This window comes from Grampus griseus (genome assembly GCF_964374135.1).
Source record: "Grampus griseus genome assembly, chromosome: 19".
NCBI lineage: Eukaryota > Metazoa > Chordata > Mammalia > Artiodactyla > Delphinidae > Grampus > Grampus griseus.
In genome coordinates this window covers 6,223,767-6,242,064 of record NC_139013.1, presented here as the reverse complement: position 1 = coordinate 6,242,064, position 18,298 = coordinate 6,223,767, and the positions used below count along the sequence as shown (strand labels likewise).

The 18,298-nt window shown below is 55.8% G+C and overlaps 1 protein-coding gene and 1 pseudogene across 2 annotated transcripts; one reads left to right on the top strand and one right to left on the bottom strand.

Annotated features, from left to right (window-relative positions):
- Window positions 1-4,305: 4,305 nt before the first annotated feature.
- Window positions 4,306-8,853, top strand: ACP4 (acid phosphatase 4; the record flags this gene model as incomplete). The annotated part of the gene is made up of 11 exons (XM_082676821.1): window positions 4,306-4,407; window positions 4,480-4,584; window positions 4,658-4,744; window positions 5,892-6,038; window positions 6,343-6,441; window positions 6,630-6,725; window positions 7,411-7,543; window positions 7,632-7,714; window positions 8,124-8,248; window positions 8,483-8,661; window positions 8,738-8,853. The coding sequence occupies 11 exons, from the start codon at window positions 4,306-4,308 to the stop codon at window positions 8,851-8,853; spliced, it is 1,272 nt and encodes a 423-aa protein (XP_082532947.1).
- A 1,950-nt stretch (window positions 8,854-10,803) lies between these two features.
- On the bottom strand, window positions 10,804-17,152 carry LOC309836712 (annotated as a pseudogene). Its single transcript, XR_014298549.1, has 5 exons — window positions 16,813-17,152; window positions 14,906-14,938; window positions 13,460-13,489; window positions 13,066-13,084; window positions 10,804-12,042 (listed from the first exon to the last, which is right to left on the bottom strand). The product of XR_014298549.1 is annotated as an uncharacterized misc_RNA (transcript).
- Window positions 17,153-18,298: the final 1,146 nt, after the last annotated feature.

The window sequence follows — 18,298 nt, the reverse complement described above, 5'->3', positions numbered from 1 at the left end:
CTGGGCGCCAGAAGTATCTTGGAGAAAAAAAAAAACAAAATGAAAAAAGAAGAAAAAAAAAAGAAGTATCTTGGAACAGGAAGAGACTGGAAGCCAGAGAGCAGATGAGGTGGCCCAGGCAAAGTTTCCTCCAATGGTATCTGTCAGTTGCAAGATTTAGAGACACAGCAGGGGGAGGACCGAGCCTCCCAGAGCCTGGTCACCAGTTTGGGGGCGGAAGCAGCAGTTATAATGGTAGGACTCGTGGCAGAGGCAGCAGCCTTCCCATCTCTGGGCCACGGGGACAGTGATGTGCCCGGGACTCCCATGGCCCTCTGGCGGCCCTCCGCCAGCCCTCCCGAGAGTCTGTAGACCTAAATCTCTTTGGGTCCATCACGCCTTTAGAACTAACTTTGGGGTCACCAGAAACACAGAGGACAGAGGACACCAGTGCAGTCAGCCCTCATTATCCGCGATTCCATCTCTGCCCCGAGTGGCTACGGGTTTGAGTCTGAGGACACGCACGTTCCTTTGTTGATCAAGGGGACAATCCTCTGCTCTCTTGTTTCAGCTCAAACAAAGAGCTGCCCAGAGGCCAGAGACAGGAGGGGGCAGTGCTGGGGAGGAGCTCCTGCTCTGGGGCCAGACGGATGGGTTTGGATCCCAGCTCTGGCACCTGTGAGTGGGGTGGCCTGAGGCAAATTTTCTAGTTTGTAAAAAACAAAAAGAAAAAAAAAAAAAAGGATCTACCAGGATGAGTAGTTTTTCGGATTTAAGATTATAATCTACGTGACACACACACACATTTTCCCTAGAAGCAATGATTCAGTATTTGCTAAGCCCGCGTTCCCGGTGACTTTATGCAACATAAATGCTGGAAATGACATGAATCAGCTGTGAAATGATACCTGAGGGCACCAGCCAGAGAACTCCAGAAGGCAAGACACTGAACAGGGCAACTGGCATGGTCTCTCCAAGTCCGTGTCCCCAAAAAACCAAGGCAAATGGACTTGCTCTATTTAAACAAATCCATAAGAGACATAAGACCAGATTCGATGGGTGATCCTGAACTGGATTCTGGTCTAGATAACTCAGCTGTAAAGGATATTGGGGGAGATATTGGGGACCCCTGAAAGGAGAGTGGATATTAGATGAGATGAAAGTGTTATTGACATGGAAAGGAGGAGATTGTTCCAAAATTGCATGTGCGATATGATCTCATTTTGGTAAAAAGTACGTATATTTTTTAAACGTGGGGATTTCCCTGGCGGTCCAGTGGTTAAGAGTCTGCGCTTCCACTGCAGGGTGCATGGGTTCGATCCCTCGTTGAGGAACTAAGATCCCAGGTGCCACGTGGTGCGGCAGGAAAAAAAAAAAGAACGTGTGTGTTGAAAAATCTGGAAGGATGTGCTGTCTCAGTGTTGCAGCAGAAAGCGGCAGGCGCAGCTCAAAAAGGTTTAATTGGAAGGAGTTTAATACAGGGCCCACGTTCAGAGTTGGCAGGACAGCACAGCACTGGGCTTAGGAAACTTGGGGAGCTGCTGCCACCCAGTTGGGTCTGGATTGAGTCCCACCAAAGATCAAGTCCTCACCCCCGGTACCTGTGAATGTGACTTCATTTGGAAATAGGGTCTTTGCAGATGTAAATCAAGTCAAGATCAGGTCATAACTGGTGTCCTTATAAGAAGAGGAGAGACCCAGAGACAGACACACACAAAGGCCACATGACGAGAGTCTGAAGTGATGCTTCTAAAAGCCAAGGATTGTCAGTGACACCGGAAGCTGGGGAGACGCAGGGAGCAGATCCTTCTTCACAGCTCTCAGAAGGGACCGACCCTGCTGGAACCTTGATTTCGGACTTCTGGCCTCCAGAACTGGGAGACGATACATTTCTGACATCTAAACCAGCCAGTTTGTTACAGCAGCTCTAGCAAACCAATACACACCTCTAGGCATCGAGGGGTGAGACCCATGTCATCAGAACCTCAAGGGACAGGGGGTTCCCCGAAGGAAGCTATACTGCAGCCAGTACCTCTCATCCTAGGAGTTCCTGCTCCCCTCCCTGGCTGACCCCAAGGGGGATCCAGAGGGCACAGGGGCCAGGATGGAGATGAAGACAGAGGCTTCCTCAAGGGCACAGAGCTGGACAGAGAATGGTGGAAAGTGGATCAGAGGAGTGGGGTGGGCCACCCCCGTATTTACGTGTGTGGCGGGCTGAGTAATAGACCCAAACTGGCCACACCCCAACCCCCCAAACCTGTGAGTATTTCCCTCACCTGGCTTAAGGGACTTTGCAGAGGTGATTACATTAAGGATCTTGAGACGGGACTTGTCTTAGTCTGTTTGAGCTGCTATAATAGAATACCATAGACGGGGTGGCTAACAAATAACACAACTATATTTCTCACAGCTCTGGAGGCTGGAAGTCCAAGATCAAGGTGCTGGCAGATTTGGTGTCTGGTAAGAGCCTGCTTTCTTGCTCATAGATGGCCAATTACTCGATGTGTCCTCATGTGGTGGAAGAGACCAGGGAGCTCTCTGGGGTCTCTTTTAAAAGGGCACTAATCCCATTCATGAGGGCTCCACCCTCATGACCTAATCACCCCAAAGGCCCCACCTCCTCATACCATCACCTTGGAGGTTTGGGTTAAAACATATGAATATTGGGGGGGGGACTCAGGAAGTGGGCTGACAAGACATCTTTATTGAAAGTACGTTACCATGGGGACTTCCTTGGCGGTCCAGTGGTTAAGACTCTATGCTTCTAATGCAGGGGGTGTGGGTTTGATCCCTGGTCAGGGAACTAAGATCCCACGTGCCACGCAGCCAAAAATAAAATAAAATAAAGAACATTGCCATGGGGCCAGCCTCCAGCATAGCCCCCAGTGAGTCTCACCTCCTGGAGTTCATATCCCATGTAGTCTCCTCCCTCATGGAATAGGGTCAACCTGTGTAAATAGTGGAATATGGTGGAAATGGCAGAGGGTGACTTCTGAGGCTGGGCTATAAAAGACACTGCTATGCCTTGGGTTAGTCACTCTGGGGGAAGCTGGTGGCCATGCTGTGAAGATGCTCAAGCAGCCCTATGGGAGGCCCGTGTGGTGAGGGGGCTGAGGCCTCCTGCCAACAGCCACATCAGTAAGCTTGGAAGTGGCTCTTCCAGTGCCAGTCGAGTTTTCACGTGACTGCAGCCCTGGTGGATATTTGACTACAATCTCATGAGAGACCCTGAGCCAGAATCACCCAGCTAAGCCACTCCCAAATTCCTGGCCCACAAAAGCGGTGACAGATAATAAATGGCTACTGTCCTAACCCATTAAGTTTTTTTTTTTTTTTTTTTTTTTGCGGTACGCGGGCCTCTCACTGTTGTGGCCTCTCCCGTTGCGGAGCACAGGCTCCGGACGCGCAGGCTCAGCGGCCATGGCTCACGGGCCCAGCTGCTCCGCGGCATGTGGGATCTTCCCAGACCGGGACACGAACCCGTGTCCCCTGCATCGGCAGGCGGACTCTCAACCACTGCGCCACCAGGGAAGCCCCCATTAAGTTTTAGAGTGATTTGTTACGCAGCAGTACATAACCAACACTATTTAGTACTTACCCTGAGAAATGCTGTTCTAAGTGCTGAATATATTTGAACTCATTAATCCTGAAAGCAACTCTCCAAGGAACAGACTATGCTTGTCCCCATTGTATGAATGAGGAAACAGAGAGATGCAGTAACTTGCCCAAAGTCACACAGCTTATATATGGCAAAGCTGGGGTTTGAACCCAGCCTGTCCAAACTCCAGGGTGTGGGTGTTCAACCTCTGGGCCATGCTGGCTTTGGCCAGCTGTGGGTGGCACTGGAAGAAGTCACCAAGAAGTCCAAGAGAGCCTCAAAGAGCCCCAACATTTAAGGGGTGAGAAAAAGAACAGACGTGGCTGGTGGAGTGGGGAAGGAGGGGAGGGCAGAGTCTAGAATGTGGGGCGGGGCAGGGTTCTCCCTCCATCTGTGCCCACTTTAAGGGCTCCTAGGTTCAAATCCCAACTTTGTCACTTACTAGCTGTGTTCCCTCAGGCAGATTACTTACCCTTGCTGTGCCTCGGTTTCCCCGTCTGCACCGTGGAGATGATGATAATCAGATCAACACTTCCTGGGGTTGTGGTGAAGATTAAATGGGTCAGTCCACGGTGAAGCCAAGGCTGACAAAGGCCCTGGGGGCTCGAGCTCTGCGGCGAGGCGTGCTGGGACCTGCTCTTCGGGGGGGCGTTGCTGAGGCGGGGGTAATGAGCAGGTGGGGCTGCGGCACAGACAGTGGGCTGAGCTCAGCGTCTGGCTGTGTGGAAATGGCCGGGCCAGGGTTTCGGGGCCACACTGCTGGACTTCTCCTGCTGCTGCTGCTGCTACCCCAGGCCCTGACAGAGGGACCCCTGGTCTTTGTGGCTGTGGTGAGGTGCCCCACCCCCGCTGCCCGGCCCCTCATGTCCCCCAGGCCAGCCCTGACCTGGTCCCCTCCCTAGGTGTTCCGCCATGGCGACCGGGCCCCGCTGGCCTCCTATCCCACTGACCCGCACAAGGAGGCTGTATCTACCCTGTGGCCACGTGGCCTGGGCCAGCTGACTGGGGTGAGAAGCTGGGGATGGGAGCAAGGGGTGGGGCAGTGTGGAGAGGGGTCCGCTGAGCCTGCTCTGTCCCCAGGAAGGGGTCCGCCAGCAGCTGGAGCTGGGCCGCTTCCTGAGAAGTCGCTACGAGGATTTTCTGAGCCCCGCGTACCGGCGGGAGGAGGTACTGCCTTACTGACCTCCATCTTACCTCCTGACCTTCCACCTCTGACTTCCACTGACTCTAGTGTTTCCCTTGGCCTCCACCTCTGGCCTTTGACCCCCATCAACCTGACCTGCACCTTATGTCTGATCTCTGACCCCTGAACCATCGACTAAACCAAGTTGACCTCTGACTCTATCTCAACCTGAGTCACATCTTGACCTCTCACCTCCATCATCTCTGACTTTATTTTCTGTCCTCCACCTCTGTGTTCTGACTCCCCCTGGCTCCAACCAGACCCTCTGACCTCTGACTACGAAACTTGATTGATTCTGTCTTTGACCCTCATTGATTCTACTTGCCCTTCTGACTCCAAACTTTGACCTCTACCCTTCCTCAAATCTGACTTTCCTATACCTTCCTCTGTCTCCTGACAGATCCCCAGTTAGGATCATTCCTCCTGACCCCTGACCTCTGATCCCTGATACACATGTACTGAACTCTGACCCCATGACCTCCAATCTGCCCTCCTCATCTTGACTTCTAACTTCCAGCCTCCAGCGATTCTTATATTCCTTTACTTTTTAAAAATTTATTTATTTACTTTTGGCTATGTTGGGTCTTTGTTGCTGCGCACGGGCTTTCTCTAGTTGCGGCGAGCACGGGCTTCTCACTGCGGTGGCTTCTCTTGTTGTGGAGCACGGGCTCTAGGCGCGGACTTCAGTAGTTGTGCCTCGCAGGCTCAGTAGTTGTGGCTTGTAGGCTCAGTAGTTGTGGCGCACGGGGCTAGTTGCTCCGCGGCATGTGGGATCTTCCCGGACCAGGGCTCGAACCCGTGTCCCCTGCATTGGCAGGCGGATTCTTAACCACTGCGCCACCAGGGAAGCCCTTGATATTCCTTTCTGACTTTCATTGACTCAAATGACCCCCTTAATCCTCAATGTCCACCCAATTTCTGACCCCCAACCCAACTGCTCCTGACATTGACCTCTGGCCCTTGATCCCAGCTTCCAAAATTGAAGGCCAGCCCCTGAACCCGCCCTGAGTTTTGACCCCCAACACCTGAACTTCGACTCTGAACTTAATCTGAAGCTTTTGGTTTGCTGCTATAGCTGACCTCTGACCCTGACCGTGGTACCCTGGCCTGGCCTCTCCCCACCGCACCCAGGTGTACATTCGCAGCACAGACTTTGACCGGACCCTGGAGAGCGCTCAGGCCAACCTAGCGGGGCTTTTCCCTGAGGCCGCCCCAGGGCGCTCCGAGGCCACCTGGAGGCCGATCCCTGTGCACACGGTGCCCGTCACTGAGGACAAGGTCAGGAGGCTGGACAGGGCCTGGAGGTGGGAGGGATGGAGGGAGACAGGGACCCCAGAGACAGAGAGGGCCAGCAGCTGAGAGAGGAGGCTCGGGGCCTGGATGGGTGGTTCCCGGGAGCCAGAACACCCAGACCTTCCCTGGGGCTGAGCTGTCCTGATGGGGTGAGCCGCCTACCCGACACTGTGCAGCCGGATCTGGGAGAGACGCTGGACCGGAGACAGGGCCCCACAGCCCGACTCCCCCCGCCTGCAGTCGGGCCCCAGTCACGCTGCTGTCCCCGCTGAGCCTCCGTTTTCTCCAGCTGCTGAGGTTTCCTACACGAAGCTGTCCCCGATACCAGGAGCTGCTGAGGGAGGCCACGGAGGCCGCCGAGTACCAGACGGCCCTAGAGGGTTGGACGGTGAGCAGGGCCTGTGTGGTGGGGCAGGATGGGGCGGGGCCGGCGGGGCGGGGCGGGGCTGGCGGGATAGGGCGGGACCTGCGATGCAGGGCGGGGCCAGTGGAGCGGGGCGGGGCCGGCAGGACCTCGTGGGACCCGCCGGGCTCGGAGGTCTGTCAGGCTCACCCAGCCCAGTCCGGTGCATCCAGGACTTCTTGACTCACCTGGAGAACTTCACGGGGCTGTCGCTGGTCGGGGAGCCGCTCCGCAGGGCGTGGAAAGTTCTGGACACTCTTATTTGCCAGGTGGGTCCCTGCCTCACCCACCCAGCCAAGTCGTTTATGGCACCTGGGTTCAAATCCCAGCTTTGCCGCTCACTACCTGTGTTCCCGCAGGCAAGTCACTTAAGTGCCTCAGTTTCCCCATCTACACAATGGGGATGGCGACACACGTATCAACACCCCCTGGGTTGCTGTTTAGATCAAAACGGGTTAATTCACGTGATGCCTTAGAACAGCGCCTGGCACACAGCGAGGCCTTTCAATCTGTGTGCTTGCAACTCCAATCCCCCAGTTCCATAAGCGGAAAAGCGCCGGTAACTACGGCTTCGGCGGCAGGAGCTGACCTGAAGCTGCATGACGCTGGTAGTCTTTTCTTACCCCACTTTACGGGAATGTATGTCTAAGGGGGCTGCCCCAGACCCCACTGGATGTGTTATGAGGTAAGGTATCCTCACCACTGTACCTTTCTAAAATTCCAAACGTCTGATTCTAGAACAGCTCTGGACCCAAGGATTTTGGAGAAGGCCTTCTGGAATGATGGTCACTCCTATGCTTAATTAATAATCGCTATCGCCCACCCCACCAGACCTAGCCCATGAGGGTCGGGAGAGAGGATTGCAGCTGATGGGGGCAACACAGGAGGGCCTAAGGGGGGCACGAAGAGCTAAGGACGTTGCGGTCACTTTGTTCCCTCCCTCTCTCTCCCCAGCAAGCCCACGGTCTCCCCCTCCCATCCTGGGCCTCCCCGGATGTCCTGCAGACACTAGCTCAGATCTCGGCTTTGGATATTGGGGCACACGTGGGCCCACCCGGGGCAGCAGAGAAGGCCCAGCTGTCTGGGGGTGAGGTGTGGAGCTGGGAGGCTGGGAGGCTGGGAGGCTGAGGCGCCTTCCTCTGGGAAGTTCTTAGCACTCTGTCTCGCCCTGTCAGGAATCCTGCTGGATGCCATCCTTGCCAATTTCTCTCGGGTGCAGCACTTAGGGCTGCCTCTCAAGATGGTCATGTATTCGGCTGTGAGTCTTTGGGAAGGGAGGCAGTGCCACGTGGGCACAGGGATGGGAGGGGCACAGGGATGGAACCTCAGCCTGATGCCTTGAGTAACTCTTATCTCCAAACCATATTCTTGGACCATATCACTAGAGGCATGGAATCTGGAAGGAGGGAGGTGATGGTGTTATGGGAAAGAATTCAGTTTTTCTTCAAGGACTGGCTTTTTAACTGAGCTGTCATCATACTTCGTGTCTAGTTAACCAATCTTTATTACGTGACCACCTGTAACTGGTGGGGCTGCCTCCAGGGTGAGCAGGTTTGGGGGGACTGGTTCTAAGGGGTCTGAGGGACACCTGGGAGGCAGAGGGATGCACAAGCTCAGGAGAGGAGACATCTGGAGGAGCCCCGAGTCAGCCCTGGATCCGCCTGCAGCACGACAGCACTCTCCTGGCTCTCCAGGCGGCCCTGGGCCTCTATGATGGGCACACACCGCCTTATGCCGCCTGCCTCGGCTTTGAGTTCCGGAGGCGCCTTGGGGACCCGGATGACGACGCAGGGTGAGGAGGGGGTGGTACCCGGGAATGGGCAGGCCAGAACTCTCAGGAGGAGCGATGCGGTGCCAGGTAGAGGGCATGGCCCAGGCACAGGCTCCGAGGGGAATTTACTGGGGACGGAATCGGGAAGGAGTCAGGAGCCCAGTTCTCCACCCAGCTGCTCTCCTCCAGATATCAGGTCAGCAGTAGGGAAGGCAGGGAGGGGCCTGGGTACCACCACCTCCTCTCTCCCTCCAGGAATGTCACCATCTCCCTCTTCTACCGCAACGACTCTGCTGGCTTACCCTTGACCCTCAGCCTCCCCGGGTGCCCGGCGGCCTGCCCCTTAGGCCGCTTCCGCCAGCTGACGGCCCCCGCCCGGCCTCCGGCTCACGGGGTCCCCTGCCATGGCTTCTACGAGCCCGCCGCCCCCGCAGGTGACGGCCCCCGGTGCGGGGGTGGGCGGGGGCGGCTCAGTCTGGAGACTCACCCCCGCCCCCGTTCTCCCCGCAGCCACCGCGGTGCCTCTGCTCGCTGGTGCTGTGGCTGTGCTGGCAGCCCTCAGCACGGGGCTGGGCCTGCTGCCCTGCAGAGCCGGCTGCCTGCGGGCCTGGGGGCGCCCCGTGTGAGCCACGGAACCGGCACCGTTTCCCCCGCAGCTGACACTGGATCCCAACACAGCTGCTCACCCGCTGCTCTGGCTTCTGTGACTTACTGTGCGTGCCGGGGGACACAGGGAGGGCTCCCAGGCCAAGTCACAAGCTGTCCTATGTGTGTGTGGGCTCAAGCGTGCATGTGTGTTAACGCACGTGCACACACGTGTGGATGTCTGTTCACACATATGCTCCTGCACGGATCTGTGTATACACGTATTCGACGTACACGCACATGCTTACGTGCTCCTTTGCACGTGTGGGTGATACGTGCGCCAGTGTTTACGTGCAGGTTTCTATACACGCCTGGGAACGCGTGGTGTACGTGCGGGAACCTCTATTTGTAGGTGCAGCACACATGATGTGTGCGAGCCTGCAGGGTGACCTCCTCCCCACCACGGGTCATGCACTGTCAGGGTCCAGCTCCCTCAGCCTGGTTTTGGTGCCCGCCTGGTAGTGGGAGAGCTAAGGTCAGGGTTCAGAGCCTGGCCGCACAGCCAGCCTGCTGGGACCAACCTGGAGGCTGACTCTGGGCTAACCATTCATCTCTGCACCATCTCCTCTGGCACACACAACTCCTCCATCAGGTTAACTAGCCTCCGGGGAGCCAGTGGCGGGAGGGGGGCGAGAGCATCCCCTCTGGGCTACCTAGCATAGCATTTGCTATACTTACGATTTGGAGGGGGCGGGATCCCGGGATCCCACCCAAGTACTGTCCAGTATGGTTGCCACTGGCTGCCACGTGGCTGTTTGAATTCACATTGTGTAAGTAAATAAAATGTGAAATTCAGGTCCCAGTCGTACTAGCCAGTCCCAGCACTCATTAGCCACACGTGGCAGGTGGCTGCCCTAACGGGCGGCGCAGGCAGGGAGCTTCCACAGGACAGCCCTGAACGTGAGGAAAGGCAACGCTACCGCACAGCAGGTTCACGTGGTGCTGGTCACAGACCAGGCCGTCCCAGGCCTGTACTTGCGCTGCTGCATTTAGCCCTGCAACCCAGGAGGCGGCTCTGCCCTCTCCACACGCCAAACACCAGGCAACAGTCTGGGGCACCAATGATCCTGTCTGCATAATCAGGCAAACGTGTCAACACCCCACTAGGCTGGCGGTGGGCAGCCTGGTGTGCAGTGGGTGCTCTGTAACCGCCACTGGGTGCCTGTCAGATGGGGGAGGCTTGGAGGATCAGAGGTGGGGCTGGGCAGCCAGACACGAGAACCACCCCCAGCTGCCAGAACACCGTGGGCATGGGAGGGAAAGGGCAGGGGTCAGCAGCCCCATCCTCACGTGTGGACAAGCCCGGCTCCACCCACCTCCCTGCGCCACCTGCCCTGGGCCCCAAGGGAGCCTCTTGTCATGAGCATGCGGCCCACCACTGCCCCTGCTGGTACTGGACTGTCACAGGGCCTCAGGGAAGGCCTAGGAATGCCCTCTGCACCTCACTTCTTGGTCCTGCTTGGGGGGCGGGGCTGGAATTGCAGTGGTGCGGCCTCTTGCTTCCAGATGCATGTTAGACTCAAAGGAAGCTCCAGCCGCCACCGCAGCTGTGAGCCTAGACCCCTCCTCAGCAGACTGCTGGGAGGGTCATGGAGGTGGCGGGGCCTCGCTAGGGCTGCCATGCAACTCCCTCCATCCTCACCCGGGGAGGGTTCTGGCTCCAGCTCCACACCTGGACCCAGTCAGACGCCGCAGCTCACACGCAGTGACGTGTAGGGTACTTAATGGGTGCCTGGTACCGCCTGCCAGGGCTGTCCATCCTCACAGCTGGGATTCTTGGCCCCAGCATCCCTCGCCCAAAGGTACCAGCCACACACACAGCTACAGAAACTGGAAGGGACTGGCCACCCCCTTCGCAGGCAAGCAAAGTGCAAAATTCAAGTTTAAAAGAGAAAGGCATTGCAAAGAAAACTTAATAGAAAAACCTTGGCAAAAGGGGAAACGAGCAACCATAAAACCCAAGTGCTGTATGAAGTTAACAGGTAAAAATATTGCATTAAAAAAAGGCTTAAGAGAAAGGGTACAAGCTTCAAGGTGCTTTCATGGCGTGGGCTGCGGGGTCTCCCGCTTGGCCTGTAGTGCTTCAGAAGCCCATGTGACACAGCGGCGGGGTCCACCCACCATGCCCATCAGGCCAAAGTGTAGCAGACTGAAACGTAACACACTGCCTGGCATCCAGCAACAGCAGCTATCAGCCAGCTGCCTGTTCTCCACCAGCTCTGGCTGGTGACGCCCACGGGGTGGGCTGGGGCAAGGACACCCCTCTTTGGGGCTCCCTGAACACCGGCTGGAGCCGACCAAGGCTTTGCGTCTCCCCTCCGATGTCCTGCTCCTTGCCTCCTTGCCCCGGGAGGCCTAGTCGTGGCGCACAGGTGGCTCCGCCCACAGGCTTGGTCGGTCCGGCGGGCACGGGGGCTGCTCCTCTCCCTGCCCGAACGCGTCGCGGGTGTGGCTGCGCCTGGCCTCTTGGATGTACAGCTCCAGGGCCTTGGGGGGCTGCCTGTCCACCCGCTCCTTGGGCATGCCGCGGCTCAGCAGCCAGCCCACGAGGTCGTTGCGCGTCGGGTTGGGCCCCAGCATGAGCCTGGCGCAGCCCGGCTGGCTCTGGTGCCAGAGCAGGCCCACATCGGCGACGGTCTGGATCACCATCACCGCCTCCATCACCGTCACGCCCTTGACCAGCAGGCCGACCAGCACAGCTCGGAGGGCGTGGCCGCCTGCAGGCGCCGCTGCAGGCCCTGCGTGAAGGGCAACGTCCTCGGGCACCAGCCGCTCGGGCTCGGGGAGTGGCGGCTCGTGGTAGATCCAGTCGAGCATGCCCAGCTCTCGCACCAGCTGGATGCCCTCCTCCATGGTGGTCCAGGGTCGGAAGGGCAGCTCGGTGCCCTCCAAGTGCAGAAGGACTCCCAGCGCTGGCGCCAGGCCAGCAGCGTCTTGCCGTCACCCCGCAGGGCCTTGCAGCGGTAGTTGAAGATGGGCATCGCCGGTCAGGTCGCCCAGCATCACCAACTCCCTGGAATCCAGGGCCAGGGCCAGGCCGCCCTGGTCATACACCCGCAGGATCCAGGTGATCATGAGCTCGTTGGGGTTCTGCCGGAAGCGCCGGGCGATGGCCAGGAGCCCGGTGTACGTGTAGTAGCGGTCGCCCTGCCCCGCCATGGCCACGGGAGCTGCGGGAAGGGCACAGAGGGGCATTGGGCGGGGAAACAGTCACAAGCCCCTAGCCTCTCCCCACAGTGGGGAGCCCCTCAGACCCCCAGGTGTCAAAGGTCCCGGGGTGGCACTGTGTCCTCACGGGAGATCAGAGCCCAGTGCTGCACATCATGGGGGCCCCAAGCGTGGCCCCTTCAGGAGCCCTCATACTGGATGTCTCCCCGCAAACCCCACCCCAAGCCGCTCCTGTACCAGCTTCCCCTTACACCACCCACTGCGCTCCCATCACGGGGTTACTGTGAAGATTAAAGGAATTTAGTGCGTAGGACTGTGCCTGGTTTAAAGTTTAGTGTTCAGCCTTTGCCTGGACATATACCATTACCATAATCTCTCCACTTTGTAACTGTAAATTTAATATAATTATGGTATTAGTAAGAACTTGTCCTCACCGAGAGGCCTGGTGGAACTGCTGGCCTCCTGGAGGAACTGCCTGCAGACAGGGAGGGGGGAAGAGCAGGCGGTGGGGTGCAGGGCAACCACGATCCCCACCCATCTGTCCCCAGAGCCAGGGACCCTTCCCACCCCCGGGGGTCAAAGGTCCCGGGGTAGCACCGTGTTGTCACAGAGCAGAGCCCTGCACTGGACATCACAGGGGTCACCAAGCACAGCCCCTTCAGGCACCAACTGAGCACATCTCACTGCAAACCATGCCCCCCCCACCGCGGGCTGGCCTGTTTCTCATCCCCGCCCCTCCCGCAGCCACCTCCTCTAACACGCCCCACCCCCATCTCTGCAGCGGATGCCACAGAGCTCAGGGCAGCACTCGGGGGGCGGGGGGCGGCGCAAGGCTGGCGCTCGGTGATCCCGGTGATCCCCAGCAGTACCAGCTGAGGCATCTCTACGAGCCCAGGAGGGGCTGGGCCCTTGCTGGGGTGGGGGGGGCCACAGCACACACACCAGGGCGCCTACCCCTCAGCCCGATCCACGCAGACAAATCACGCCCTAAGGTCAAAAGTGGCAGAACCGGGGACCAAACCAACCTCGCTGGTCCTGTATCAACTGTAGGGAAGAAGGGGGGGGTACAGAGAAAGCCCCCATCACCCTGTTGCACCCGAACATGGATGGAGGCTGCAGAAATAAGCCCCCTCCCCACCACAAGGAGACGAGTGTGGGCAAACCACAACCTCTATGCGCCTCCATCTCACTTGTGAAACACGGACAGAACTGCACCCATTTCAAAGAATGGGGTTACTGTGACGATTAACTGAATCTAGTGCTTAGGAATGCGGCCTGGCTCAGACTAAGTGCTCAGCACCTATCCTTATTATGCTAATATTACCATACTCTATAAATTGTATTAATAAATTTATAATATAATAAGTTTAATATGATTATTACAGCATTAATAGTAAGGGGAGTCTCTTCTGTTCTTACCGAGGGCTGCTCAACTCCTGGGGGAACCACCTGCAGACAGGAAGGGATGGGGGGATGGAGAGGTTATAGGGTGCAGGGCAACCATGGCCCCCATCCGTCCCTCCCCAGAGACGGGACCCCCCCACTCAGACCCCCGGGTGTCAAAGGTCCCGGGGGGCACTGTGTCCTCAACAGAGATCAGAGCCCAGTGCTGGACATCATGGGGGTCCCAGTGTCCTCAAACCCCACACCCCAACTCCGCTGCCCCTGGACTGGGCAATGCAGAATAGAACATTTCCACCTTGCCAGTTCTGCTGGCCAGCAGTGCCTCAGACATCGACGATGTTACACATCCCTTAGGGCTTCCCTGTCCTGCTGTCAGCGCTCCCTCTTCTCACCCCCCTCACGTATCGCTGCCCAAGTGACACTCTCTCTACTCCACATTATCCCAGAAATTCCCTCTCAGCCCACAGCAGACCTTCAGAGCTCTGCAGAGGACACCTCAGATGAAGAGAACAGCCCCCCAGAAAGATGCTCAGATGGTCTGCATTCTGAGCTAACCCTTCACAGGACGCGGCTCCATGCCCCCTAAGGTACCTGTTGGCGAGAATCTAAACCTCTAAAAACCCCACAGGCTACACTTCCAGTTCTCCACATTATGTATTTAGAAAGTAATCTAAATACAGGTGAAGACATACCTGTATCAGTATCAAGTCATTCTTATTAATGGGAATATAGATTTAGGCCCAGACCTCACTGAACAGAGAAAAAAACCCTCCTAGAGCTGGGAACACTTGTTTCTTTTTGGGTAACACACATACCCATGCCCATCTGATGATTTACTTAGCTCTTTGAAACATCTGTGAAACATTTAGGAAACATTCTCCAGATATACCATGTTCTCTGATGAGTACTGTATAAATTGAGAGTAACCTTAGCAACTCTACCAGTTTACATATACATGATGCATGGGAAGCTGCCTAATCTTTGCTGAAAGGTACACTGTATTTAGTCTACAAACCACCCCCACTGTCCTGCAGCGTTAATGCTTCGAGCCCTTCTGTTTCTTTTCTTCTGCCGAGTTTGAAAATTAGATTTCTGATTAGTCCTCTTCCCTGAAACCCCAAAACATACATTGGGCCCTCCATATCCACGGGGCCCTGGAACCACTCCCCCACGGACACCAAAAAGTGACTAAATATTTTCCTCTTCTACAGCCCATATATCCCTGTCATATTCAACCCTTACCTTTGATGTGTTGTGCCCACTCTACAGACACAGAAACTGAGGCTCAGGAGACCAAGCACTTGACTAACATCCCTAAGCCCAAGAACAGCAGAGCTGGGATTTGCATGATTGCTGGCATATAAAATTAGGTCCCAGAGATATCTGATGTGAAGTCACCCCAAGTGAGGGTGAGATATTTTAGACCTGGGTGGGTCAGGGACTGGGAGCAAGGGTTCTTACCAAGGTGGGTGGGCCCTCAGCTTGAAGACACACCTGTAACACAAGAAGGATCTGGTGAGGGTAGGGGAAGAAACAGTCTGGGGGTCCAAAGAACATCAAAACCAGGGCCCCTCAGACCCCCAGGTGTCAAAGGTCCTGGGGGGCACTGTGTCCTCAGGGGTGATCGGAGCCCAGTGCTAGACATCATGGGAGCTCCAGTCCCTCTGCAACCAGGTCCCAAGGCCACTCAGCTTCAGGGACAGAGGCCAAGCAAGCTAACAGTGCTTAGAGACTGGAAAACACAAAATCCATCGAACGTACAAATGCCCACAGCCTTCCCTGTGGTGACACCAAAATGCCCTCACCTCCCCAGTGTCACTCCCCAGTCCCCACAAGGGACTGTCCTCAAACCCATTACATGGAGAGAACCTGCTAACCCCCTTGCCTAGTTTTGCAGATTTCCAGCATTGGCTATACCTGCTACTGACCCTAAACAATTAAAGCTCAGATGCAAATCCCTTGAAAGAAACTGTTGGGGTAAATGAAGAGGAAAAGAGAAACCTAAAATACAAGCAGCGTAAGCAATGACCAGAGACCCTTAAACACGACCATTTTTGAACAAATCAACCGTGGAGGACATTTTGGAGATGACTTGGGAACTATGGACACAGAGCAGATAGGAGATGGCCTCATTAAGGAATTATCTCACTGAGGACGACTACAGCAGTGTCATTAAGTAGAAAAATGTTACTTTAGAGACACAGTGTTAACTGTTTTGGATGAACCAAGAAATTTACTTTCAAAACGTGAAGGACACAAAAGTAAACATGGGGAAATGTTCTGTCAAACATGTCTATTTCCCTGCATGTTTGAGGATTTTAACAATTAAAAGTAAAAAAAAAAAAAAAAAAAAGGCGCGAAAAAGGAATACATGGGACAATGGCAAAAGGGGGGCGCGCTCCAATGATGAATGGATGAATATCCTTCCACTTGTGACATGGCAACAGTTAGGATAAAGTCAACGGTTTTCTAGATGGTTGACTGAAGGGAGAAACTCAGCTAGAGAGGATTCTTGCTGGGCTGTGGTGGGGAGAGAAAATCAGCTAGCTGCTCCTGGGCTGGATCTCCCTGGCAGGGGCGTAGTATTCCTCGGGAGTCAGGGAAACGATGTCCACAAAAGTCCGGTTAGCCCAGAACTAACGTTTAACACAAAACTCTGATGTTCTGAGTGATCACGAAACTGATATTTAAGTGACCGTGTCAGAATCATTCCTGAAAGTGAACGAAGGCCCCATTTGCTTTCTCCTAAAACTACTCCTATCTGGTTCTCAGACACAACCCAGTAATTCACTTAGAGACCCCACTCGCACTTCTTCCTCAGGAACCCTTGAGATTCTGTCTCTACCTGCCCCATAGTCTCTGTTCTACGTTGCACAAAAACGCCAGCCACATGAAATGGGAATACACAAGAACGATTTCCGAAGGAAAGTACGTGTAGCTAGCACAGGTGTGGAAAACATCAGAAAAAAAAGCTCAAGGTCACAAGCCACCCCCACCCCGAAATGGACAAAATGGCGGAGCCCTGCGACGTGGGCAACAGAAATGGCGCAGCCAGGCTACGGTGAAGACAAAGGAGGACTACTTCTGGTGTCCCCAGTTCGCTTCGGCGGGACTGCTCCTCTCCCACCCCCCGAGAACCCCCAAAGAGCCACCACCCTCTCCGGTCGCCACTGCCCGCCCCGCAGAGAGCACTCAGGCTCGCCTCGGAGCGCGGGTGCCAGGCCCTTACAAAGGCCCTGACCCCGTCCACGCCACAGCGTGGCCGTCCCCGCGGCAGCCCCGCGCACACACGACACGCTCGACCCAGGTCCCAACGCACGCCCTCCCGCGAAAAAAAAAAAAGGAGCCAAAATGCAAAGAACTCTCACCCAACCCTCACTTTCTCCACCGCGTGTGCGAGCTGCTGCACCTTCCGCTTTATTGCGCGCGCCGCTGGCACGGCCCGCCCCCCGGCCCCAGGTCGGGCTCCGCCCCGAGGCATCCAGCATATTCACCGGTGTCGGAAACCCCACTTTGGTGCTTGGGGAAGGAAATACTGCCTGTTTCCTCCAGAATACTTCCGAACAGGCGATGATACATTGTCCCTGGAGGCGGAGGAAAAGAGATCAAGGAAATATTCGGGCCCTTTTTCCTATCATGAGAGTCAGGCAATTCTGTGAACAGCACAGGAGGCGGGCGGTGAAGGGGAAGGACCCCAAGTGTGGGGGGGGCCAGAAGGAATTGCCAGCGCGGCAGTGGCGCGAGCCATGGCTGCAGGGGCGGGGCCGACTCAGACGCAGTCCCAGGCGCAGGGTGGGAGGCGGGGCCAGTGAGGAGATTGACAAGGGGGCGTTCCGGGAAAGGGTCTGCGTGGCGCAGAGTTAGAGGCCGAGCCTGCGCAGTGAGAGGCGGGGCCAGAGGCTGGACTCTGGGGCTGGAAGGCCCGACTCCTGGGTCGAGGGAGCAGGGTATTGGAGGCCCGGACTCGCCTGGAGATCTGAGGAGTGTCTTTCAACTGACATGATTGTAAAAGTTATTTTCAAAGATATTAAATGAAACTTTTCTACTTCAAAGCCACTGTCCAGAGTCGCCATTGTCAACAAGTTGGTGTGGACTTTTTACTTTATGATGTCCACACAGACGTTATGGGTAAAGATGCTTGTTTTTTTTTTAACTCCAGTAGTCTCATAAGTAGTCTCTCCCCATCGGACACAGAGTGACCTCATTCCTTAAGCAATTCCCTTGTGTGACTAGAACACGCTTTGTTTAGCTGGTTCCCCGTGTCATTGGGGTTGTTTTCTTCCTTCTAGTGAGGAGACTCCTCCGTGAAGCCTGTGGTCTGAAGTAAGAGACCTAAACTCTGCACGTAAGTGACACATTTCCTTCACTGATTCCTGCTCCCCTCAGAGGAATGCAAAGTCCTCACTGTGGCCCACAAGGCCCAGAGTGACCTGGTCCCTGTTCCCTTTCTCCCCTCATTTCCTTCCTCTCTCTCCCTTGCTCAGGGCTACACTAGCACATTGGCCTCCCTGGTCTTCCTGGAAGCTGCCAAGGACATGTCTACCCCAGGACCTTTGCATTTGCTGATTCCTCTGCCTGGAACTCTTTCCCCCATCAATCCCCATAACTCTCTTCCTCTCTTCAGTCCTGTTTCTGCTCAGATGTCACCTTAGCGTAGAGCCCTCACCCGTCTGCTCTATACAACAGACCTCTCCTTTCCACACTGGTCTCCCTTACCCTCTGTTATTTTTCTTCATAGCTCTTATCTCCTAACATATCTATTTGTGGGCATGTTTTTTTTTCTTTTTGGCTCCCTGCTGAATTGTCAATTCCTTAAAGACTAGGATTTGTGTCCAGTTGGGTCAGTCCTGTAGA